The 26,394-nt window shown below is 45.6% G+C and overlaps 1 protein-coding gene and 1 long non-coding RNA gene across 5 annotated transcripts in view; one reads left to right on the top strand and one right to left on the bottom strand.

The window, feature by feature from the left end:
- The window catches only part of TBC1D1 (TBC1 domain family member 1), a 230,817-nt gene that overhangs the window by 101,328 nt on the left and 103,095 nt on the right, over positions 1-26,394 (top strand). For all 4 annotated transcript variants that reach the window (XM_029947437.1, XM_029947433.1, XM_029947446.1 and 1 more), the window contains 5 exons: positions 8,675-9,193; positions 12,168-12,257; positions 15,862-15,966; positions 16,911-17,043; positions 23,138-23,229. In XM_029947437.1, coding sequence (XP_029803297.1) covers positions 8,675-9,193; positions 12,168-12,257; positions 15,862-15,966; positions 16,911-17,043; positions 23,138-23,229 — 939 coding nt within the window. The remainder of the gene's footprint in view (positions 1-8,674; positions 9,194-12,167; positions 12,258-15,861; positions 15,967-16,910; positions 17,044-23,137; positions 23,230-26,394) is intronic.
- LOC115298553 lies at positions 2,244-4,889 on the bottom strand. The gene is made up of 3 exons (XR_003911788.1): positions 4,741-4,889; positions 2,915-3,071; positions 2,244-2,577 (listed from the first exon to the last, which is right to left on the bottom strand). It is a non-coding gene; the product is annotated as an uncharacterized LOC115298553 (long non-coding RNA).

The following is a 26,394-nucleotide window of genomic DNA, read 5'->3' as shown; positions in this document are numbered from 1 at the left end:
ATCAGAAGCGTCATTCTCTCTTGCGTCTTCTGCCTCCTGGTCTCTCTTTCACCTCCCCGGGGGAACTGTCTGGCATGGCCCTACTTGTGATGCACCAGCGATTCCAGGCTTAGTCCTCAGAATTCTAAGTCCAAAAGCAGGATTCCTCAACCTGGGCGATGCTGCATTTTGGGTGACATAATTCTTTATTGTGGGGAGCTCTTCTGTGCATGGTAGGATGCACAGCAGCATTCCTGGCTTCTGCCTGCCACGTGCCAGTGCGACTTTTACCCTCCAGTTGTGACAAACCAAAATGTCTCCTGGGGAACTGGTGGGGGACAGAATTGCCCCTGTTTGGAGAACCACTGGTCTAAAGCCACAGCAAGCTTTTTTTTTTTTTTTTTCCTGTCTATTCCTTAAAATGCGTTGGCCTCGTCCTGGTCCGGATTTGGTTATGTGACCAACCCTGAACTAGTTATGGGGTGGGGTGGGGTGGTAGAATATGCTGGCTGGTTTCGTCCAGGGCTGCCAGCCCGCTCCTGATGCGGGCTGGGGCCTGACCATGGGAGTGAGAGCGGGTCAGGTGCTACTTATTATTCGGGGAGAGGGCACTGGATTCCATGTAGACTAAAACAAACGCCCAGAGCAAACCACAAACAGTAACAACAGGTGGACCGCGGCAGCAGCCGGGAAGTCTTTGAATCGAGAATGAAGTCTGGGCGCGCCAGTCAGAGGCTGTGTCGAGGCACCAGGCAGGTGCTGGCCCGACCCTTCCGCTCATTGCATCGTCAGGGTGACTATGGGCTAGTTTCTCTCTTTCTTTCTTTTTTTTCTTTTTTTACCCTTTTCTCAAATTCTGTTGTGCTTGTGAAAATACTATTTTTTCATGAAATTTTCATTGATGTTATACGAACAGAATCATACATAAATCATGTACAGGGGTCCTTCAGAGTTTGAAAATCTTGAACAGTCAGCGCCCGGGTGAAGACACAGAACAGCCCAGGAGCCCACGGACCCACTCCCAGTCCCTCCTCTAGAGATATCGCCATCCTGTCCTCTGTCTTCATAGTTTAGTTTGCCTGGTTTTGAAATATTGCACAAGTGAAATTCTGCCCTCTGATTCTGTCATACCTGTTGTTTTCACTCACCAGGAAGATTGTGAGTATTCACCCATGGTCTTGCACATAGCGTAGCTTGTTCATTCTCCTCCGTGGTTACGTGAATCCAGCATGTTTGTCATTGCTCTGGCTGGGCAGTGTTTTGTCCTAGTTTTTGACCATCAGTAATGCTGTGACCGTCCTTGCAGGTGCTGTGACTGTCCTCGCACATGTCCGTTGCTGAGCCAGGATGCATCTCTGTTTGGGGTGCCCTGGGCTGGGGTGCCGGCTCCTGCACTATTAACTGCTGTAAACTGCTCTGAGATTCGGTTTTGAGGTATAAATGGGAACAGGTGGAAAGACGTGGGTCTGTTGCCTGATGGAAGCTCCCCATCTCCTGTACGTGTTTCATCTAAGATTGATTTGTACACAAAATGACAATGCATGGGCACTTGTTAGCTTGAAAATGAATTTTCTAAAAATTTTCTTAATGTTTGTTTATTTTTGAGACAGAGACAGAGCATGAGTGGGGGAGGGACAGAGAGAGGAGACACAAAATCCAAAGCAGTCTCCACTCTCTGAGCTGTCAACACAGAGCCCAACGTGGGGCTTGAACCCTCAAACTGAGGGATCATGACCTAAGCTGAAGTCAGACGCTTAACCTGCTGAGCCACTCAGGTGCCCTGAAAATGAGTTTATAATGAGTTCAATGTATTTGGTCTCGGATGATTTTAGGAAGAAGCAAACCATAGTAGTGCCCAGAGCTCTAGCTGATTTTGCTGTTCTGTTTATGAATATACACTAAATGACCAAATATTCCTTTATTCATGGTCTGTCAGTGGCAGAATTTTCAAAGGGCATCATTTATAAAAACTGTTGAATTCGGCCTGGAGAAGGAATTGGCACTTTGTTTAATGTTTTCTCTCAGTACATTTATTTACATGTTTATAGTTCCCTGCTTTGTAGAAAAGGGATCCCAGTGTCTCTTTTCAAAGATTATGTGCCGTACATACTACTATTGGGTGATTGCTGAGATTAACTGCTAGCTCATTATGTTTATGAGTGTTTTCTTAATCTTTGAGAGATGAATGTAGTAAACTTGGATCAGAATTCTAGAGTAGCATTTCTTTTTTTTTTTTTCCATTTTAGTATTTATTACACTCTGAAATTATTTGTTCACATCGTATCTTTAGTACTTCATTTACTGAATGAATGAATAAAATAGACTACTCCTTCTGTTCCTGGAGGTCCTTGATAGCTTTGTGTTACCAATAGGCTGTATTATCCTTATAGTCCACTGGAGCTATTTAGAGAGATTGCACATTGCCTACTTCACTGCCATCTCCGTTTATTACAAAGTCTTTCGTGGTTCCAGGACAGCAATGGTCTCACAATATTGAAGCCTCTCAGGGGACCACCAGGACAACAGCTTCCTGCTTTACCCAGCTCGACCTGCAGGGGACGGTGTCTTTGGAGGCCTCCTTCCGCGTACTCCGGCGCCCTACGAGACACAGAAGTCTAGAGTAGCATTTCTTATAGGGCATTAACACATATGCATTTAATGAGCTGAGATGTTGGAGATGTGGTGCATTTATTTGCAAATCAAATTTGCCCTTAAATGGTATGAACAGCTTGTCAAAAATCTGTAGCAAATTGGTTTTTGTTTGTTTGTTTGCTTTCACTGATTTGTTCACGTCTGCTACAAGCATGGTAGGGGCTGTGCAGTTGGGCGGGCTGCTTCGGTGCTGCTAAAGCACACAGCTCACCCAGGACCTTAATAGTCAGAAGGCCTGGGCTATGATGGTGCAGGGGTAGGGTGAGGAGCCAGCGTTCCTTACCTTGAGCCATGAGAAGGGACAGCGACAGATACATCAGGGATTCTGCCCGTCAGAACTGCCCTGTGCTTCTGAACGCTGCAGGTGCCGGGGCGCCACCACCAAACAGGCTGCTCCATCCAGGCTGGGGTGTGGCCAGACCTTAGCTTCTCTTTATGTCCTGAGTTGAGAACCAATGCATCACATGAAGAGCACTGGATTTTGAGGACTTCTGTTCCCAGGTTGAACATTCAGGGATTTACTGAAATGATCTGTCAGTATTGATGCCTGCCGATCAAGACTTTTAAACATCATTTTAGAAAATTTACAAAATAATTTCACAATCTTAACCATGATCCCTTCTCTTGCTCTCCCTTGCCTACCTTCTCCACCCTCTTTCCTTAGCCCCAGAAGCCATTAAAATCACTTACGTTGGTTTTTGTCTCCTTGTTTTAAACATTTGGAGAAACGTGTTGGTTTAGTCAAACGGTCTCGTAGTGAACCTTTCAAATGATTATTTTGGAGTAGGATGCTGGGTTTTGTGTTTGCAGAGACTTCTCTTCATGGGGGTTGAAAGCTAGGAGTTTGTCCAGTTTGCGACTTCAGAACTAGAGAAGCAGAATACTACTTCTGTTTTACACAGGAGGGAAGATCAAGACCCAAAGGCTAGAAGGACAGGATGGATGAGGTGGGTGGCCCTGGGTTAGGGGCCAGTGGCCGTTAGCATTTCCTAGTGCCGGCTGCTTCCTCAGTCAGCTAATGAGCAAGTCCGATCTCTCTTTCTGGAAGACCTAACACACGAGTCTGACCTTTGGGCTAATTGTAAGCGTAAAGCCGGAGTCGGGGCATTCACCTCGAGGATCCATGACCGACAGGCAGGTAAGAGAGACCTCTACTCATGACCTACTCTTCCCTAGGACACATTCTGTCACTTTGCTCATGTTTGTGTTCCAGCATCTGTCACATTGTACTGGCGATCATATGTTTAGAGCGTCTCTTATTTCCTAGACAGTGAGCCTCCCGGGTCAGGAGGAGTCCTGTCCTTATTCAGTGTCTGACTGTGTTCATATCGCTGTGTAGAATCTAGTCTCAGTGGGCCGAGCTGTTGGACAATATATGTTCACATGTGTCTCATCCAGATGGTGTCAGACAGGTGTTTTATTCTCTTTAAATAATTTAAGTAATGAGCACGAGTAAGAGGATATTCCCTGAAGTATTTTGTATAAAATTCAAGACATGTAAGAGGAAATACTTGGTTTAATTTAGTTTTCTTCCCCTATTTACCTTTTTTCTGACCAACAACTGTAAAAAAAAACCACTTATTACCAACAGATATGAAACACAAGTCTGTTCCTTCTGGGAAATTTTTATGCAGAATACTTTTCCTTTAGAAGTGTTTATTTTTACTATCTGCAGCGAGAGGACATTTCATCCAAGGGACAAAGCACAGTGTGGCCCCCCATACTTTTGCAGTTAGGAAAGGATTTAATGTTAAATAACAGGAAAAAAGGCTAGAAGTTTAAATACAAATATGGGCTTCTTCAGATTCGTTTGATACTTAGTTGTTAACTAGTTGGCAAAACGCAGGTATAAACGTAGCGTAAAATGCTTTTTCGTTCCAAATATTGTTTTAGAAGCTCTTTCCTAAAAGTCCTTGTGAATGAAATTACACTTGCTGTGTGTTTATTATCTTTTAATATCCCTAAGTCCTTACCAAAACAGTTTCCTCAAATGTTTAAACAAGGACTTTACAAAAGTGAATGTTTCTAATTCTCTTGCACTGTGGTTTTCTGGTGGCTTCTAAAACAGTTCTCCCTTACACCTGCTACAGAAACCATATACACACCTACCAGGCCTTTGTTGGTCCGTGAACTCGGGAGAAAGTTGCAGTTGTGAAGTAAGACGCAGATTTTCTTTCAGAAGGAGCTTTAGTATAGACCCAATTAGGCTGACAGAAGAGCAGTTTAAGAAATTTATGTCTAAACAGGGCCTTTTTCTTCATTACTGGCGATTCATTTTAATTAACGTTCTTTGTCGTGATTCCCAGGCTAAAAGGAAATAGAATCTCAAACCCTTACTGAATTTATCGCCTTGTGATGCTTTTCAGATTCTTGGTTTTGCCGCTGTCGGCTTTGATTTACTCTGTCTGCTGATCTGTGGTCAGAAATGACGTAGATACTGCTGCTGTGGTGGCACTAAAAAAAAGTGCCCAGATTGTATCAACGGGAGTAAACTCCAGCGGCCTCGGTGTGCTTGCCCTGAAAGGGTCAGGGTGTCTGCAGTCGGTATTGTGATGTGAAGTGTATGTTCTCATAGTCTGAAGTTTTCCCTTGAGACACTTTTCAGTTACGTTTGTTTACTTGGGGTTAGTATTGGCATTCCTTCCTTTGTTTTTACGTGTCTCTTACAAGCTGCCAACCCCAGCTGCTGCTGAGTCGCAGTGGCCTCCCCTCCCTTGGTTGACATCTCTGATGTCATCCTTGACCTCTCCCCTTCCTCCTCCTCCACCCTTGATTCCTTCGTTTCTTTACATGTGAGACACTGGTGTAGCTACGGTCCCATCCTGGCCTTCTTCCTTGGCTTCCCCTTTTTCTGTTCCCAGGGCATCAGCTGCCTCTTGTTCGTGAGCCGCAGACGTCCAGTCCCCATCTCCTGCCTTGGACGTCAGGCCCATTTGCCCAGCTGCCAGCTAGAGGCCTTTACTTTCAAGCCTTCTTGGTCTTACTCGGCATGTCCAGAAGCCAAGCTCCTCAGCCTCCTCCTGTGTTCACTGCCGACGCAGCCTAAGGCGGTGTCGCCAAGTCACCTGCTGTCTTTCATGCCCCAACTCCCCTGTCCAGCCAGCCGCCAAATCTTGTGTGCGCTCTCTTCCAGGATCCTTGACCCAGCCTTGCTCTTGACTCCATCTGCCTTCAGGCTCCCAGCAGACCCCATTTCAGGACTGTAAATGCTCTAGCGGGGCCCCACGGCCTGCCTGGGCGGGACTGGCTTGCTTCCACCCGCACATCTGGACCCCCACCTCCTGGCCTCCAGTGATACCTAGAAAAATGTTTGGAAATAAAGGGAAGTAAATGACTTAGTCCCTTCCTGTAACAATGAACAGTATCGGTGGGCCCAGGGCCGAGTTATAAAGAATGGGGAATTCAAGATTCATCACCAGTGGATGTTATGCCTTCACTTCTCGGGAAGCAGTGCTCTGGGCTTGTTCTGGTGAAGGGAACCACAGAACTACAAATTTACACACAGGTGGAGTCCATTTTGTTGTTGTTGTTGTTAATGTCTCCTATCTTACTTATGGTAGTTTTAAAACATTAGATTCGAGGGGCGCCTCGGTGGCTCAGTCGGTTAAACGTCTGACTTCAGCTCAGGTCATGATCTCGTGGTTCGTGGGTTCCAGCCCCGCGTCAGGTTCTGTGCTGACAGCTCAGAGCCTGGAGCCTGCTTCGGATTCTGTGTCTCCCTCTCTCTCTGCCCTCCCCTGCTCATGCTCTGTTTCTCTCCGTCTCAATAATAAATAAAAAAAATTAAAAAACCATTAGATTTGTAACTGTTCACAATGTATTGCTGGAAGTTATGTTTGGCAATATTTTGTCAAGTATTCTGAGATGGTTCTATCCTTGTCAGGATCACAGTGAGTCTTTTTAACCCAGTTCTTCCTTTTTTTACCCATATTGCAAGTCACCAGAGCAAAGAGAGGGGGCGCTGGTCTTGGGCTGCGGTCAGAAAATCTTCCACAGCCTCAACTCTGATCAAGGTTGTAATGGGCTCCGCAGCCTCTTCTGAGACCTTGTGAGGTGAGGGCGCTGTCAGGTTCTCCACTTTGTGTCTTACTTGTGTCTGCGCTCTTTGCTACTGAGTCACCATAAATTCACAAGACTTCACACACCACCTCGGCCCTCTGATTAAATGATGGGAAACGCCATCACCTCGGAGGCAGTGGAAGACCCTGCATGAAGGAATGGCAGTCATCTTAACAAGCCCCAGAAGGCTGTGTACGCTTTGACTTTCCTGTTCAGAGAGCACGTTTGATAAGGGGAAAGATTCATGTGACTCCTCATAAAATAATTTCCTACACTTGCTCAGAAAAGTGGCGAGCTTCTTTTACTTGCAGGAATTGGTTATTTGAAAATTCTTTATAGAAATAACTTTTACCTGAAAAATCTGATGAACCTTTTTTGTTTGTTTTGAGAGAAACTGAGGCAGTTTTGGCCAAGGGCTTGTAGTAACTTGTTGGCAAAGGCGTGAATGGAACCTCGGCGGCCTCCCTCCTCTCTCTGCCCCGTCTTCCTTTCCACTGACCGTCTTCAGGCCTCCGTGGGTTCGGCAGTAGCGGCCTGGGTCACAGCGCAAGCAGGTACTCTGTGCAAATAGAGGCTTGACCTGTGCCGAGACATTGGCTTATTTAGTATTGTGTGGCTCTTATGCTTCAAGATCAGTGTCTAAAATGTAGACTATATCTAGCTATATCTGAACTCTTTGCATGATAATCTACCTGGGAAGGCTATATCATAATCTTTTCAGCAAACATACCGTCTTTAAGGAGCGCATGGTATGAAATCACAAAGGAAAACCTTTGGCACCACTGGGTCTTAGAGAACACAAGCGGACATTCTAAATCTGCAGCCGTCTCCCTGTAGTGTATGTGTTGATCTTTGACCTGAATTGTAACAGGCTTTTTATTGTTGCTGTTCTTTCCTCTATAATGTTGTTAGAAGACATTGAGCCTCTGGGTATTGGGCCTTAAATTGAATTTTCTTATGTAGAGAAAAGGAAAAAAATTGCTTTGGGGTTTAGGTCATAACAAAAACTAGGTCCTTCCTCAGGAAGATTGAATTCGTGCCCCTCTTGCGTTAGTGTTGTGGCCGTACTTCATCTAAGTGACCGCACAGGCACTTGGTGTGGTCGCACATTTATGTCCACTGCTGCCTTGGCTCCTGTCGGAAGCTCACGATGAGAGGCTGTGAGGAGGAAGGATGATGGCACACGAGGCCCTTTTGTTCATTCTCTTGATCGTGGCTCCGCCCTGACCCCAAAGGCTTTGGAGTCTCCGTGGGAAGAGGCCCCAGGGTGTTGTGGGAATGACCCGGTCTTGGCAGCTTGCTCCTTGGTTCAAAGCTTCTAGCTCCGTAGTCAGCACTATTCAACAGTGATGAAGTATGGGACTGGGTAATACATTGTCAGGTGCCTTTGAAGAAAATAACGATGTTGGGATTTGAAGAAATATCTTCTAAGATAATTCCAGTCCTCACTTGTTATTGTCATCCCACACATTTATTGTGGAAGACATGCCAAGGTCCACTGCTGTGACATGTGGGAAAATGTTTTGGTGGAGCCACATTGGAGACGGACCTCTTTGGGGAGTGACAGCTGCTGCAGAGAGGACCGTGGCCTTGAAGTGGGACTAATGTGGGTTTGCCTCCATGGCTTGCCACACCTGGTGGTGTCCGTGGGCTTGTCACTCAGCCTTGTGGAGTGTCGTGGGCATGTCAGCCCTCTAGCATTGACCCTGGCACAAAGAGATGCTTCATTGATGTTGTTCCTCTTCTCTCTGTGAAAGTTGTGCTTTCCTCTCTTGGAGGAAGACATTTCCAGGCCCAGATTCCCCGTGGATTTGGTTCAGTGCCATGGAGTCTGCAGCGGAGTGGTTGGGGAGAGCATAGCGTTGGTTCCTCGCATATTCATGGTGTTTGTGTGTGTGTGTGTGTGTGTGTACACGTGCACACGCACCAGTGAGGGAACACCACCTACTCCATGCTCCAAGTAACACTCTTCCTTTCTTGGCAGGTGCCTGAGATCATCAGCTCCATCCGACAGGCCGGGAAGATTGCCCGCCAGGAGGAGCTCCATTGCCCGTCTGAGTTCGATGACACATTTGCCAAGAAGTTTGAGGTGCTCTTCTGTGGCCGGGTGACGGTGGCTCACAAGAAGGCCCCCCCGGCCCTGATCGACGAGTGCATTGAGAAGTTCAATCACGTCAGCTGCAGCCGGAAAGCAGAATTTGACCTGGTCGCCCAAGACTCTGAACCCCCGAATCCTGTGGGAGGGCTGTCCTTCACGGAGAAGTTCCGATCCGTGCTCCAGCCGGTGGGGAACGGGGAGCAGGGCGGGAGGCCCATGCGCAAATCCTTCTCCCAGCCCGGCCTGCGCTCTTTGGCCTTTAAGAAGGAATTTCAAAATGCAAGCCTTCGAAGTAGAAGTTTTTTCAGGTCCTTTGAGGAAAACGACATCGAGAACCACCTAATTAGCGGACACAATGTTGTGCAGCCGACGGATATTGAGGAAAATCGAACGATGCTCTTCACGGTAAAATGCCATCAATCTCTAGGCTCGTCCCTGGTGTAAGAGACAGGTTAAAAGAAATCTGCTTTATTGAGCAAGGATTCTTAGTAAATTGCTTTGGATTTATGTGTGAATCTAATTTTAAAGCAAGTAATCCTTTTCTCAGGATAAAATCCTTTAGTTTTAGACCTTTAATATCATTGTTGGAGGGGCACCTGGGTGGCTCAGTTAGTTGAGCATCTGACTTTGGCATAGGTCTTGATCTTGTGGTTCGTGAGTTCGAGCCCCATGTCCAGCACTGGCCTGACAGTTCAGAGCCTGCTTCGGATTCTATGTCTCCCTCTCTCTCTGCCCCTCCTCTGCTTACGCTCTATCTTGCTTGCTCTCTCTCCCTCATTCTTTCTCTCTCTCTAAATAAACATTTAAAAAGATATATATAAAATAATCATTGGAAATCTAAAGAGAATCCATCCTTTTTTCTTTTTTTAAGTTTATTTGAGAGAGAGAGAGAGAGCAAGAGAGCATGCACAAGTGGGGAGGGAGCAGAGAGAGAGAGAGAAAGGGAGAGAGAGAGAGAATCCCAAGCAGGCTGTGCACCACCAGCATAGAGCCCAGTGTGGGGCTTGAACTCATGAACCATAAGATCATGACCTGGGCCAAAGTTGAATGCTTAACCTGCTGAGCCACCCAGGCACACCCTAAAGAGAATCCTTCTTATATCCTGTTATGTTTTTATCTCTCCCACTCCGCAGCTTGGTTGAAAGGTACCTTTTCAATGATAGGAACAGGTAACACATGTAATAGACCCCAAAAGGTTTTGTTTTTCAAATGTATATTAATTTCAAGAAAAATATTTCAACAAAATCTTTTAATTTTCATTTTTAATCTCCCTCTTTACTGTTTCTATTACTTTATAAAAATATTTATCCTTTGTTAATCAGAAAAATTGGGTTTGGGGAGAACATGATATTTAAAATTTATACCCAAACTGAAATAATAGTTTAGCCAACTGCTTACTCCCTTGTTTTCTAGAAGAGGCTTGGTAAGCTAATAGCCAAGTGCCAGGAAAGGAATGGCTAGGGAAGCTGCCCTTGGCACTTGGGATTCCTGAGTTCCGTGCTGCTCCCGGCTCTTCCGGATGGGCTCATCCTCCCTGGGAGTCCCCTGGGTCTGAGCTGATGGGACTCAGGGCTGTCCCAGCAGGGAGCTGGCCTCTGACAATACAGGGAACCGATTGTTCCTCAGCCCCCTTCTAGAATGTCACGACTGATATTTCAGTGAGAGCAAAATGACCATTAGTGTGATGTTTTTGTGCCTGGCTCAGGGCAGTGAGATGGCCGACATGTACGAAAGCTGCTACTTAGGTTAATGGGATGTCGGATGTTGCAGGTTTAAGATGAAGGCGATGTGTCAGTGGGGCCGTAGGGCCGTTTTCTCCCTGTTTTCATTGTTGATCTAGCGTGCTGAAAAGAGTGCTCTGTCGGCATTCAGGCTTGTGCATTTTAGTCTGTGATCTGTGTTTACAAAGGTAAAACTCATGATGTCAGTTGTGAAAGCTGCTCAGTGCATGTATTTTCAAGTACTCCGTGTGTGACTGCTGTGCATAGGCTCCCTTTCAGAATGCTAGAAGTCACAGCAGTGAATAGGACACGCATGGTCTCTGCCCACATGGAATTTAGATTCCAGTAAGGGGAGGTCTGACAACTGATCATTCAAGTAATGGTCTCATTACAGTTGTGATAAATGCCACAGAGGAGAAGTAGAGGATGCTGTGAGAACAGCTGCGGATCCCGGGAAGGCTTCTTGGAGGAAGTGATTTTTCACTGCGCAGAGTTTCGGTGTGGTCAACTAGGTATTCTTCTAGTTGGAGTGTCCCGGGTTCAGGGAGCAGCAGGTGAGAAGCCCCTCGAGGCAGGGGTGGGCTGCCGCAACACGGTCCTCCGCTGTAACACAGTGTATTGTGCAGACCCAAGGCTGTAACGCAGTATTAACATATGCTGATACTCTAACTTTATTTTTTAAATTTAAGTTTTTTTAATAAATTTTGAGAGAGAGAGAGAGAGCATGCGTGCACATGTGCGTGAGTGAGCTGGGGAGGGGCAGAGGGAGGGAGGGAGAGAGAGAATCTAAGCAGACTCCATACGGTCAGCACAGAGCCCAATGTGGGGACTCAAACTCAGAAACCATGAGATCATGACCTAAGCTGAAACCAAGAGTCAGATACTTAACCAACTGCGCCACCCAGGTGCCCCTAATGCTCAAACTCTAAAAAGTAATTGGTATTTGAACACTTAACACATAGTATGTACTCAACCATGGTAGGTTATTTTAACAATAATTCTAAAAGACTTTTCAGTAAAAAAACCAAACAAACCTGTCATTAGAAAGTGTTTTGAAAGTTTTAAAAGAGAACCCTTTCTGGAAGATTCAGTTTTATAGACGCCTCACTTACCAAGGGGAAATGTGGCATCTGAGGTTTCGTTGCAAACTTTTGGATATTCGGTACTTTCATCTCAAAGGAGACTGCTTTATGGGCTCCTGGGTGGCTCAGTCAGTTAACTGTCCGACTTTGGCTCAGGTCATGATCTTGTGGTTTGTGAGTTCGAGCCCCGTGTTAGGCTCTGTACTGACAGCTCAGAGCCTAGAGCCTGTTTCTGATTCTCTGTCTCCCCCTCTCTCTGCTCCTCCCCTACTTGTGCTCTGCCTCTCTCTCTCTCTCTCTCTCTGTCTCTCTCAAAGATAAATAAACATTAAATAAAAGAAGAAGACCGCTGTCCTACGTGGCTGAACGGACAAACAGCTGTTCGGGGCTTCCTGAAATCCCCAGGGAGAACCAGACCCCCTGGAGGCCGGCCTTCAGCGCCAGCTCACGGGGACTTTAGAGGAGCCTGCCCTTCTTCCTCCGTATTTTCATAGGCCGCAAAATGAGAACGTTTGTGTAAAAATTTGAGTTCAAATTTCATGAAAAACTAGTTTCTTCCTTTTTTTGTCTTTTAAGATTGGCCAGTCTGAAGTTTACCTCATCAGTCCTGACACCAAAAAGGTAGCGTTGGAGAAAAATTTTAAGGAAATATCCTTTTGCTCTCAGGTAAATGGAGATGGGTTATTAGTTCATTTGCATTTGAATTTTTAATGAATTCTTTTATTATCTGTCATTCAACAGACATGCTAAAAGGTAACAAGATGTATGCTTTCTGGGTGTACTTGATTTGTGATCTTGCGTTTCTTCTTTGGTTTGGTATATTAAGGCAAAATATACATAAAATTTTGAAATTAAGTTTGCTATTAGCAACAATAATCTACTGGAAAAAATACATCTACTTTTCTATTTTCAATTACTGGTGGTAATGTTCTGTAGTCACAATTTCCATGTGTGTGTGTGTGTGTGTGTGTGTGTGCACGCACATGCGTGTTTTACATGGACATTCATACATACATGTAGATGTTTTTAAATAGGTGCTCATTTTTACTTTATAAAAATTCTTAACTTCTTTTAGGTACCAGTCATTATTTCTTTAAAATAGTGATTAAGGATATTTTCCTCAGAATATGGTGCCTACTTGATTCTTTTTTTTTTTAAAATAAAAAACTTTTTTTGATGTCTTATTTATTGAAAGAGAAAGAGAGACCGAATATGAGCAGGGCAGGGACACACACACACACACACACACACACACACACGCAATGTGAGGCAGGCTCCAGGCTCTGAGCTGTCAGCAAAGAGCCTGATGCAGGGCTTGAACTCGGGAACTGCTAGATCATGACCCGAGCCTACCTTGGACGCTTAACTGACGGAGCCACCCAGGCGCCCCTGATTCTTTCTTCATAGTCTCCCCAGGCGTGTTTCATAGAGAGATTTTGGAGAGTCAGTTGTTATGAGCTATGTCAGTTGTACCCAGGATCTTCCTAACAAATATGAGATCACTTAAATTTCTTGTTTAGCTATTTTTTTTAAGCTCTTGCTTCTCATTTCGTCACTTCCATTTTCTCATAATTAGATGTGATGAACATCTCATTGCTGATATAGAACATGATTTACATAAAAAAATTTCACTTTCGAACCCTTTTCCCAAAATGTGAATGTAAAGGGTTTCCTTTTATAGTTGGATAGGGAGCCATTTGCAAAAGAAGTTTTCCCAAATCCTCTTCCCCGGAGAATTGACACCTGGCATGTGCTTACCTTGCTGTTGGAGAACATTGAGATTTGTCAGTGATTGCCCATTTATTGGAAAATGTTCAACCTGAGATTAGCCACAGACTCTAATCTCGATTTGCTATTTCTATTGAAATATTAATGTTTAAGGTTGGCTCTCTCATATGACAGTTTTACTATTTCCTAAAGGCTACTGCTTACAAGTTTACACGATGACCCAAATTTCAAGTTATTGTTCTTAGCACTTGTATCTCGGCATGCTGGTGCTTTCTGGAGATACTCACGGATTAATATTTATGTTCTAGGTCTTATCTGTATCAAGATGCCTCTTAGCTGACACTTTCAAACCAAGTTTACATACTTATTCAGAAGAGCTCTTGGAAAATGATAGCATAGCAGCTTGGCCTTAATATCGTACATTTAAAAACTTCTCTACTCTGTGTGCATACTTTGTGACTCATTCTGCATGCCAGAACAGTACTTACCTGTTCTTTTAGGAGTACAGATGTGTTTTAAATATATATATATTAAAAACATATATATGTATGTATATATGTGTGTGTGTGTTTTTAACCTTTGTGACTGCGTGTGTGTGTGTGTGTGTGTGTGTGCGCGTGCATGTGTCTATGTAGTTGTGTTTTTTCATTAATCTCTTATCTACTTTGGATTTTTGAAGTCGTTTTTCTTTAATATCTAAGAAGAGTTCTCATCTTTCTGTGTCCACTTTTCTGCACTTAATTTAGTACTAAAATGAACGTTAAAAACTCTGGTGTTCAGTTCTTGTTTTGGGGGGGTGATCAGAATAACATTGTAGTAGAACAATGTTAATCTTCATATTCGAGGCATGTTTTTAGATATTTAAAATATCTGAGAAGATCGTCTGGAACCACAAACGACCCCAAAAAGCCAAGGCAGTCTTGAGAACTGCAAAGCTGGAGAGATCACAATTCCAGATTTAAAGACAGACTACAGAGTTGTAGTAATCAGAACACTAGGGTCCTGGCACGAAAATGGACCCATAGGTCAGTGAAACGGAATAGGAAGCCCAGAAATAAACCCATAATCGTATGGTCAATTAGTCTGTGATAAGGGAGGCAGGAGTGTACAGTGGGGAGAAGGCTGCCTCTTCAGCAGTGGCCCCGGGAGACTGGACAGCCATGTGCAAGAGAAGGACACTGGGCCACTCGCCCATCTCAGACCCAAAAATAAACTCAAAATGCATTAAAGGTCTAAATGTGAGGTGTGAAGCCATGAAACTTTTCGGAGAAAACATAGGCAGTAATTTCTTTGACATTGACTATTTCAGAATTTTCCAGATACCTCCTCAGGCAAGAGAAACAAAAGCAAAAATAAACTATTGGGATTAAGCCAAAATGAAAAAGCTTTTGCACAGAGAAGGAAACCAACAACAAAATGAAAAAAGCAGCTTACTGAATGGGAGAAGATATTTGCAAATGATATATTCCATGAGGGGTTAATATCCAAAGTAGATAAAGTACTTACACAGCTCACCATCAGAAAAACACATAATCTAATTGAAAAATGGACAAAGGAGCTGAATAGGCTTTTTCCCAAAAAATATACAGATAGCCAACAGGCACATGAAAAGATGCACAGTCATCAGGGAGATGGACATCAAAACCACAATGAGATACCCCTTACACCTGTCAGAGTGGCAAAAATAAAAAAGACAAGAAACAAGTGTTGGCGAGGATGTGCACTCCTGGTGGGAATGTAAACTGGTGCAGCCACTGTGGAAACAGGATGGAGGTTCCTCAAAACATTAAAAATGTTTTATGATCCAGTATTTCCACTACTGGGTATTTATCCAAAGATACAAAAACACGAATTCAAAAAAGGTATATTCTTATTTTTATTGCAGCTTTATTTATATATGGAGTAGCTAAGATATGGAAGCAATCCAAGTGTCCATAAATGAATGGATAAAGAAGATGTGGTACACACACACACACACACACACACACACACACAGGAATATTACTCAGCAATAAAAAGGATGGCGATCTTGCCATTTGTGACAACATGGAGGGACCTAGACGGTATTATGCCAAGGGAAATAAGTCCAAGAAAAACAAATTCCACATGATATGACTTCTATGAGGAATCTAAAAAACATGAGTAAACAAAAAGCAGAACTAGACCTACATATGCAGAGAACAAACTGATGATTGCCAGAGGGGAGAGGAGTCGGGAATTCAGGCTTTCCGCTACGGAATGCATATGTCACAGGGGTGAAAGGTACAGCTTAGGGAGTTAGGGGCATCCTAATCGCCCTGGATGGGGACAGGTGGCAGCGACACTGGTGGTGAGCACAGCATAACATACAGACTTGTCCAACCACAGCCTCGAATACCTGACGCTAATGTAACATATGGTATCAACGGTGCTTCAAAAAATCTGAGAAACGAACGTCACAGTGCTCCGGGAGACTGCTGTCAGCCTTAGGTCGCCCTCTGACAGTTGTGTCCTCATGTGGATGTGGCTCAGCGTTCCTTCCTCTCTCCCCTGCCTTCAACAGGGTATCAGACATGTGGACCACTTTGGATTTATATGCCGAGAGGCTTCCGGGGGCGGAGGCTTTCATTTCGTGTGTTACGTGTTTCAGTGCACAAACGAGGCTCTGGTAAGTGAGACTGAGCACTCTCCCCTGGAAACCTGATTCTGTGGGATTTCAACCTCGCCGAGCTTTTCTTTCCTTAGCAAAACCACATAGCTTCATCAGCATGTCGTCATTCGGCTTTGATTATTCATCATGGCTATTCGGTAACTAGCTAGTGTACATGCAAGATGTATTTGGGTTTGTGTCTTCAGTTTTCATTGCTCTTGGGGAACCTGCTCACTTAACCCTCGGGTCCAGCATTAAAAAATGTCATTTTGGATTTTTGGTCGAGAAGCATTGGCTTTTTTTTGTCGGTTTTAGTTTTTACCTTATCTCCTTTAAGAGTTTTGAACATCTAGGTAGCGTTTTAAAGACTATAATCCTAGCAGATATTATGATAATGATTATGTTTGTCAGTGATTAATGGTCCTCCCCAAATCTTCAAATACTCTTTGCAGAGAGTCCTGAAATCTCAGCCACACTCATTTTCTTTTTTAAGTTTGTTTATTTTGAGAAGGGATATGCACAAGCAGAGGAGAGCAGAGAAAGAATCCCAAGCAGGGTCTGTGCTGTCAGCACAGAACCTGATATGAGGCCCCAAACCACAAACTGAGATCATGCCCTGAGCCGAGTTGGAGGCGTAAGCAGCTGAGCCCTGCAGGCACTCCTCAACCCACTCATCTTTTTTTTGTTGTTATTTGCTTATTTTTGAAAGAGTGCAGGGGTGGGGTGGGGGGAGCAGGGGTAGGGGTGGGGGAGGGACAGAGGGTGAGGAAGACAGAATCCGAAGCAGGCTCCAGGCTCTCAGCTGTTAGCACAGAGCCCTACATGGGGCTCGAACCCATGAACTGTGAGATCATGACCTGAGCCGAAGTCGGACGCTTAACCGACTGAGCCACCCAGGCGCCCCAGCTCCACTCCTCTTCAGCTTTTTGCTGGCTCCATCTATCTGTCTTCTCCCTGATCAGGTTGATGAGATTATGATGACCCTGAAACAGGCTTTCACAGTGGCTGCTGTGCAGCAGACAGCAAAAACCCCGGCCCAGCTGTGTGAGGGCTGCCCCCTGCAGAGCCTGCACAAGCTGTGTGAGCGGATCGAGGGTGAGTAGGGGCCCCGTGAGGGTTTAACATTGCTGGGGGCTGGAGAGGGGGGTGTTAAAGGTCCCAGAAAAACCCTAGGTGATCTGCATTCCTTGAAAGGGTCTGCCTGAGGCGCGTGTTAGTTTCAGGATTCCAGGTGAGCTGTCAGTGTGCGGAGGATGTCTTCCGAGTTGTGCCAGGTGCTCAGGATCTGAAGAGAAACATCCATGTCCCCCCCACCCCTGTCTAAGTGGCCCCTCTCAGGGGCGCTGAGTAGAGGGACAGAGGCTGCAGTCCAACTGTGTGGCATTTATCAGGGCTGTGCATGGTCTGCCCTGTTGGCTGCTGTGAAGAGATCTAGTTAAGACACGAGCTGAAGAATCTCCACTAAATGTTTCAGGTACAAGGTCAGTTGTAACCTCCGCCAGAACAGTTTTCATGGAGTGAAGGGGGCAGAAGGGTTGCAGTTGAGTCGAGAGGAAAGAGTAAAAGAGACTGAGTGTGGACTATAGTTTCTGGAAATTTGGTGTAGGGAGAAACTGTGGTAAACGTGACCGTTTGCAGCTGATACATACGGAGCCTTTAAGGTGCGCTGGGCACTGTGCTAGGTGCTCTGACAGGTACCCTTACCGGTTTGACCTTCACCACGTTGTGGGGGGAAAGGGGATTGGTCATGTGAACACTGTAGGGGTCAGTAAATCAGAATTAGTGAAGTGCAGGGTGCACTAGTGTGTGACTCCAGGAGTCCTCTGCACGGGAAGCCCTCCCTGTTACCTGCCCGCCCCCCCCCCCCCCGTTGCCCCCCAGGAGAAGGCCGTGCTGCGGGGAGAGCCAGCTTACCTAGCTTTGGGCAGGTGGGGAGGTCTGAGCACATCCAGAGCCACAGGGGCCGGCGGGTCAGGATGGAACGGATGAGACCCCTCCTGAACGAGAGCGAGGACCTTCTTCAGATGGGAAGAGAGATGCTCCAATCTGGGTCTGCAGTGGGGGGAGGCGCTGGGGAGGAGGCAGTGAGGGGGAGGCGGCGGGGGGCAGGCGAGGGGCAGAGAACCAAGGTATATCTGTGATGATGGTCTTCTGAGGGACCCTGCCATTGAAGCAGTTCATTTCCTCTCCATCCTTAGTTTTGCCTTTTTTCCCATTTATTGGAAGATTTGTAAAACTTTGGGTGTGATTCCGAGGGGAGTCACAGGATTTAAATGGCCCATGTTGTTGTAAGCATCAAAACAGATTTGATAATTTCCTATGTCTCTCAATACTTTTTTTTTTTAAATTTATTTATGTTTTTAGAGAGGGAGCACAAGCCAGGGGTGAGGGGCGGGGGGTGGGGTGGGGAGAGAATGAATGAATGAATGAATCCCAAGCAGGTTCAGCATGGAGCCTGTTGCGAGGCTTGATCCCACAACCCTGGGATTATGACCTGAGCTGAAATCAAGCATTGGATGCTCAACCGACTGCACCACCCAGGTGATCCAAGAATACTCTTAATGAGCTCTACTTTTGTAGAGAAGAACACAATTGCTATTTAGATTTCATTTTCCCCTTTGCATAACTGTGGTAAAGTACACATAATATAAAACCAACCATTTTAACCTTTTTAAAGCGTACAGTTGAGTGACATTGAGTAGATTCATGTCAGGTAGTCATTGCTGCCTTGTCTCTTGGAGCTTTTATTTATTTTTTTAATCATTTTTTAAATGTTTTATTTATTTTTGAGAGAGACAGTGTAAGCAGGGGAGGGTCAGAGAGAGAGGGAGACACAGAATCCGAAGCAGGCTCCAGGCTCTGAGCTAGCAGTCAGCACAGAGCCTGACATGGGGCTCGAACCCACGAACCGTGAGATCATGACCTGAGCCGAAGTCAGACGCTCAACTGAATAAACCACCCAGGCGCCCCATCTTGGAGCTTTTTAATCTTTCCAAATGGAGACCTAACTAAACTGTAGCCCCCGCCCCTGCCCTGGTCCCTGCCACCAGCTCTCTGCTTCTGTGTCTGTGTAGGTGATGGCTCGAGGGACGGCATCTAAGCAGACTTAGGCTTCCTTTCGTGACTGGCTTATGTAGCGTGACGTCGCCTGTGTTCATGTTGTAGCACATGTCAGAATTTCGTATCATTTTAAGGCTGACTAGTATTCCATTTTGCGTTTATGCCACATTTATTCATCTGTCCATGGACATTTGAGTTGTTTCCACCTTTGGCTGTTGTGAATGATGTTGCTATCCTGTTGGTGTACAAATATCTGTTTGTGTTCCTGCTTTCAATTTTTTTGGAAATACCCACAAGTGGAGTTGCTGGATCATATGGGAATTACATGTTTAATTTTTTGAGGAGCCGCCGTTGTGTTTTGTGCTGTGGCCACACCATTGTACACTCCCCGTAGCAGTGCACCAGCCTTCCAGTGTCTGCACATCCTTGCCCACATGCGTTGCTTTCTTCTTTTCTTCATGATAACCATCCTAGTGGGTGGGAAGTGGTATCTGACTTCCCTTTCTAAATGAGGTGAATTGACAGTTATCATCTTAAGTTTCAAAGATTCGCTTGCTGGCATTATAGTGCTCTTTAAAATGAAAATGATTAATGTTTTCAACTGTGCGTTCCTAGTTGCTGCTGTTTGCTGACATTCTGTAAGATAGAGCTGGAAATGAGGAAAGTTGTGCTTTACCTAGAGAGCTCATCTGAAAGGATCCCTAACCCTTCCCTTAGTGGTTGTCAAGGTAAGGTAGACGCTGACAGAAATGCTCCCTTAGAGCTTATTAAGAAGCCAGCAGTGACGTTGGCCCTGAAGATAAAGCAGACCGAGATCTGCAGGAGCTGGAAAGATTCTAGAGCTCCGTTTGATAAATCTGTCTGTGGTCTGGCCCAGCTTTCAGAATGAGAGCTGCAAAGTTCCGTCAGGGTAGGGATTTTGCTGCTATGGTGTTGGAATGATTACTTCGTACGTCGTTTTACCTGACAAAATCCAAGCAAAGCAGAGAGCTCTGCTCATGGAAAAACCTCCTCGATAGCACAGTTAGAAGGCTGGGAGGCTGCGTTGTGCCTACCCTGACGGGAAGCATTTCTTAGGTATAGAAGACACAGTGTTCCAGGCCCCCTTAGGTGGGAAGATGCTAGTTTTATGAACATTTAGAAGCTCGTGCTTTTTGCTCGATTGTATACTGCATTCCTCATAAATAGAATGAAGTGCTTTCTTAAAGCTCCTTGTAGGTTCCCGTAAGTGTCGTTCTAATAGGAAGTGAGGCTCTGGCCGAGAATTCTGTACATGAGGGAGAGGACCAGGGACATGGCCGTAGGAAGAAAGACTTACAGACTGTTTTTTTTTTTTTTTTTTTTTAATATTTATTTCTTTTTGAGAGAGGCTGGAGAAGGAGTAATGTGAGGGAGACACAGGATCTGAAGCAGGCTCTGCATTGACAGCAGAGCCCCTGATGCGGGGCTTGAACTCCTGAACCGTGAGATCGTGACCTGGGCCGGTCAGGCACTTAACCGACTGAGCCACCCAGGCGCCCCCAGACTGTTTTCTTAATCAGTTGAAACAGTCAGGCTGGACCCCGGATTTAGCAAAGAATATGTACGCTGGGCGCACCGATCATGTTGGACGCGCCACCGCTCACAACGTGTAAGAGGCGTGGCTGTGCCGGGGTGTGGATTGGCGCTCCGCACAAGTCCTAGTGCTGCGGATCTAGCATTTTGTGTATTTTAAAGTTGAGCAGAGCATTTTGGGAATTGCTAGACTGAATTGTGTGTTCACTGAAAAGGAGAAAGAGTTGAATTGAGGTTTCCCTTTGCTGTCTAGTTTCCTGAAACTCTGGCAAAGCAGCGTCATTCATCAGAGCTCCCTTAATATGAGCCATTTCTGCACCAGCAGAGTGAAGGGGCCTCACTAACAACAGCCTGAAGGGATTATAAGCCTTCTAATGCCCTGGACTCCGGTTCCCTGTTTCTGTGTTGTTCCTTGCATCCCTTTTCCCTGGTACAGCCTTGGGCATCATGTTGAGGGTACCATGTTCTTGCTGCAGGGACCAAGGTGTTGAGAAGCCCTGTGGCAGGTGCTCTGGGGACATGGAGTGGACAGCCAGGCCCTGGGACCCGGGTGGGTCAGAAACTGCACCTCCGGTCTGAGCTGGGCCAGGGAGGACTCATGTATTGAGGCATCCTGGAGGCAAGGATAAAACTTGTCAAGGAGTCTCTTCATGCCTGCCGAATGTGAGCAACAGTCTGTGTTGCGGCCCAGTCCTTACAAGTGTGGACTTGGTCTCTCGTACAATGACGTGAAGTCTTCTTGGAGCTCAGGGGTTCTCTCTGCCTGTGAGTGTCTCAGCAGACAATCCCTATGTGTCCAGATGTTGTGTCCAGATGCTGATGTTGTGTCCGAGACGGCAGGGAGGGCTTTCGGTTAGGGATGGCTGTTTATTTTACTCCTAAGTTCACACCTGTTTTGATTAGACAGTTAAGGAGTTACAGGGCAGTGAAAGCATCTCTGTGTTTTCAGCTTGCTGAAGGCAGGGCTCTGACAACACCCGTCTGTCTTTTCTGCACTTTCACCCACCTCTGAACTCACTTTAATATCAAAGCTACCTGTGTGTCAAGAGACTTGACTCTCTGGGCAAAGAGAGGGCAAGCAGACAGTTCAAAGAGTTGCTCATGGAGGCAAATGAACATGGTTCACTCTGACTCTGTACCCTACCCAACTGATAGCCTAGGAGAAAATACTGGATTTTACTGTGCCTCAGTTTCTCCTTTTATGTGTTGGGGTTATGAAACATGGCGCCCACTTCAGGGATTATTTTGAGGAAGGTGATACACGTGGCGTTGAGCACAGTGGCATAGCAATCCCTTAAGAAACCTTGGCTTTTATTTTTAGAGGATTTTCTTGGCCAAAAAAAAAAAATGGTGGAAGACATTGCTGGGAGGAAGGACAGCCGGAAGCTAAGGGAGCTGCAGTTTGAGGAACGTGTTCCACCAGAGCGGTTAGCAGGGTGGAGGCTCTGCGTCCAGCCACTGTCAGGGTTGGGTGGGGGGGGGCAGCAGCTCGGGGCCTGCTCGGCTGCTGATTGGCTGGTCTCCTGACTTTGACAAGTCATCTGGCTCCTCTAGACCTCAGCAGATTCCTCCTAAAACAGAGGTCTGATTTCTGAGATCTCAGAAGTGTCCTCTCCCAGCCATCCTCAGCTGTGTGGATGCGGTCACGGTGGGCTCCAGGGGGAGGAACCCTGGACAGGCACCTGCCAGGCCGCTCGGCCTTGGAGGAGGGGCAGGCAGGTGTGGCAGGGGTGGGGCGAGGGCTGCCTTGGGAATCACAGTAGTGGGCGGCAGTTTTCCTACGGTAGTTAGGCCAGTTTTTCTTCCCAAATCTTCTCAGCACGCCTAACATTTATCTCTGGCACTGAGAAAAGGCAAAACAGGATCTAAGCCATGTATGTGTGGAGAAAGCTCTGGGAAGTATCGGACTCTCATTGGCTCTAAAATTGTGACTTTCTAACTTTTCTTCCTAATCTTCCTCTGTGATGGTCATTTGATGGTCTTAAGACTGGTAATAAGCCAGTGGTGATAAAAGGAAAGTCGTTAGCCATGTGAATCCATTTCATTGTGAAGGAGTCCACCATGGAAGAGGCAAGTGTTGCAAGCGGAACCGTGGTTGTTTTCGCTTAAGCAGAGTCATCAGGTTTATGCGTAATTACTCACAAGAATTTATTTTCTGAGGGCAAGGTTCTGATTGTGTGAGGTGTGTTTACAGGGACTGGTGGAGAAAAATGTAATTTGGAACCATGCAGATGTGAGGTCGAATCCAACATGGTGGTCTTGGGAAATCACATAAACCTCTGGGTCTCGGTTTTATTAACTGTAAAATGGGGAGAACTGGATCCTCTTCACTGATTGTTCTGGGTGTTACATGATGCGGGCTGAATGTTTAAGACAGTGCCTGGCACGTGAGGGCTCAGCTAAAAAACGTCCGTTGTCCTCATTGTCATCATTAATGACGTTACTACCGAGTAGAATGCACATAAAATATCAAAAGCATGAAGTAGGTGGGTCAGAACATAAAAAGCATGTGTAGAAGTTTTATACTTCCTTATAACTTGTACCTAGAGTGTTTTCCTGTATCTCTTCTTAATAGGAATGAATTCTTCCAAAACCAAATTAGAACTCCAGAAGCACCTGACGACATTGACTAATCAAGAGCAAGCAACTATTTTTGAGGAGGTTCAGGTAAAGTACTAGCTTTTCATTTCTGGACTGAAGGAGATGGTACGCAGCTTACCTGTGAGATGCTGTTTGTGAAAAATAGCAAACCGAAGCTGTCACAGCTCCGAGGAAGTGGCCCTGAGTTCCTCTTGGTTTAAGGTTAAGGCCTCGCAGAGGTGGGGGGCATGGGGAGGTTGGGGGGGGAGGGTGGGAGAGCAGGTCAGATGGCAGGTCTTGGTTTCCATGGTGAACACAACTAACCCACAAAAGTACTTACTCCCTTAAAGATATTTTAGAATAAAGACAGGAAATTCTAGAGTGGAAAGAGCCTCAGCCCAGGGGACAGAAGACCTGGACTTTGGTCCCTGAGCATTCCTCTGCTCTACAGGAAACTCCTGGCAGCCCCTTCCTGCTTGGGGTTTCAGCCCCAAAGTGTGGGGGTCAGCAGAGACAGCATTTTGTACCTGAACTTGGTCATTAATTGTTCATCCCCTCTTACTCAGAGTTGGACACGGATTTAGATGATGTTATCTACTTAGAGCTCTGTATCAAGCCTGACTATGAAAACAAAGCACACAAGAAGCCAGCTCGTTGGTTTTCGTGTTAAACCTGGAAACTCGCTCTTGTCCTTGCTCGTAGATGCAGCATCTCTTGGGAAAATGCGCTGTGCGTGCTGGATGCCCATAGTGTGTTCATGACGAATCTTTAATGAGCTCATCAGAAATGTCACGTCTGCTGTAGTGGAGGGGCATTTTCCGTGGTCTCCTGAGATTTTTGTAGGGAGGAAAGCACATCAGGACAGGGAATAAATGTGTGGGGGGAGCAGAGCGTCAGGGCCCTGCAGTAAGCCAGTCAAGACGGCCGGCGGCCCTGGGTTCCCGGTTCTCTCTGCCTCCACGCCGGGCGCAGGGCTCTCCACGCCGGGCCGTGATCTGTTTTCTGGTAGCGTGAAAAATTAGAAGACTGTCTTTTTCTCTTTAATCACATTAGAATTCTCTTCATCAACCTTGATCTTCGGTGGTAGGATGGGCACATGTTTGTAGAAGGAAGGCCCGGGAAGGTTTTTTCATTTCACAAATAGCTTAGAGTTTTCACAATTTACATTCGCCTTTAAATTTTCTTGTTTTCTTTTGAATCGAATTTGAGACATGCCACTTTGTTTTAATGTTTGTTTTTGAGAGAGAGAAACTGAACAGGGGAGGGGCAGAGAGAGAGAGGGGGGACAGAGGATCTGCTATGTCTGTGCAGAGCCTGACACGGGGCTTGAACTCTTGAACCGCAAGTTTCATGACCTGAAGCTGAAGTCCGATGCTTAACCATCTGAGCCACCCAGGCAACCCCTTGTTTTTACTTAAAGAATCTTTAGAGTTCTGAGTACACAGTACTCAGAAAAACTTAGTGTACTTGGAATTCATAAATGGACAGTTTGCTTTTGATTTTTCATTCATTTATCAGGAAGCCGGGGCCTTTTCATCTGATACTGGTCTGTCTGCTTGCTGGTCTAGTGCTGTCAAAGCCACTTTAGGGAATGTCTTTGCAGCAAGCTTAGACGATGCACATTCCTCCCCTAATGTGAGTTTTATTTTTTATTTAGACAGCACTATGTAGCACTTTATTATCTATGCTGATTCATCCGACCGGAAACACCACGATGAATCCGCATAGGTAATAAAGTATTCTCCAGAAATGAGAAATTGCTAATGGATGTGATTCTTAGATTCTCTTTGACCCGTGTCAGTTTTTAGACACTCAGTACTTAAAGAAAAGAGATTTTAGAGAAAAGTGGGGACACAGGTTTGTTTCTTTTTAAAAATGCATGTAGTTAGTATCTCGGGGTCCCTGTGTGTTATTCTAGAAGGCTCTGTGAGTTGATTCGCCTAAAGACCAAAGGAAGGTCTTACCTCTTACTTTGTCCTCCATCGTCATAAGTATGGCTTTTCCTTCAATGATACAAATTTGACATGGATCTTTTCTTCTAATGGCCTGAATTATTTTAATAATTCATTGAATTGTTTCAATGCCCATGCTTGGTTCTTATAAGACATTTTGTAAACCAAGTCACTGATTTCTTTTTAGGTAGCAGGGTGGCTTTTCAATGTCAGGATCCCTTTTGTAAACAGAGTGGTTAATACATTCCTTTGTAGTCTTTCCTGCAGGGTAATTTTGTTTCTGAAGAACTCACTCCCCAAGGGCATATTTTTGTAAAACAAATGGAATTAGGATTGAAATTCACTCGATCTAATTACCTACTTGTTAGAGCTACATAGTCAAGTGTTTTCGTAAATAAATGCTTAACGCAAAGGAGAAAGTACAGAGCACACCAGCCCTGAGAAAAACAGAGTCAGTGATGGCCGTGATGCCGGAGGCTGTCGCTGCCGTGGGGAGAGAACTGTTTGTCACTCTTCCGTAGGAGGACTCAGGACACTCGAGAGCCATTTTTCAATTTGTGACCTCGTGTAATGGGGCCTGTAATTTTCCCCTCATCTCTTAGTTGTGCTGCCGTGGGGGGGGGGGGGGGGGGGGGGGGGGGGCGTGGGGTCCTGCTGTCCCTGCTGGCTGCGGGATCAGGCGGTCCCCGGAGGGCTCTCAAGCTGGAGCAGGGTGAGTAAGGGCGGTGGCTCAAAGCCCAGCTCTTCGCATCTGAGCAAATGAATGTCAGAGAACAGCTGAATTCACGCTGAGTAGGTAAGTCAAGTAGGCTACTGCTCAGAAGCTGTCAATAATGGATTAAAGAACGTGACTTTTCACAAGTTTTAAAGCTTAATAGAAGCACTTTTTTCCTACTTTGTAAAGAGTATCAACTTAGTTGGATTTTCCATGGCTTTAAAATGATTTCATGTCAGATTTGATTATAAATTTTGAAAGGATGTCAGAACGTAGTGTCCCAAGCAGGCACTGTCGCTGTAAGAAGCGTCCTCAGAAGACCACGGCCTGTCTCAGCATCGTGGGGCTCACGGGTCCATGTTGGAAATCCAGTTTTCAATCACTTTTACAACCAATTCACAGGCCCTCTCGTAGAAATAAGGTCAAGAAGCATGTGGCAGAATCACCTGGGTTATTTTTAACAGGCAATCACTTGTTTTGTGTTTGTTTAAGTGAAACATAACTGTAGAAAACCACAGATCAGTGGTGTGTGTGCATCAGTGAAGTTTTATAAGATGAATACGCTGTGCAGCCCGCACCAAGGTG

This window comes from Suricata suricatta, chromosome 1 (genome assembly GCF_006229205.1).
Source record: "Suricata suricatta isolate VVHF042 chromosome 1, meerkat_22Aug2017_6uvM2_HiC, whole genome shotgun sequence".
In the NCBI taxonomy this organism is placed as follows: Eukaryota; Metazoa; Chordata; class Mammalia; order Carnivora; family Herpestidae; genus Suricata; species Suricata suricatta.
Note: the sequence above shows the minus strand (reverse complement) of the source record. Positions and strands in the feature narration are given on the sequence as shown.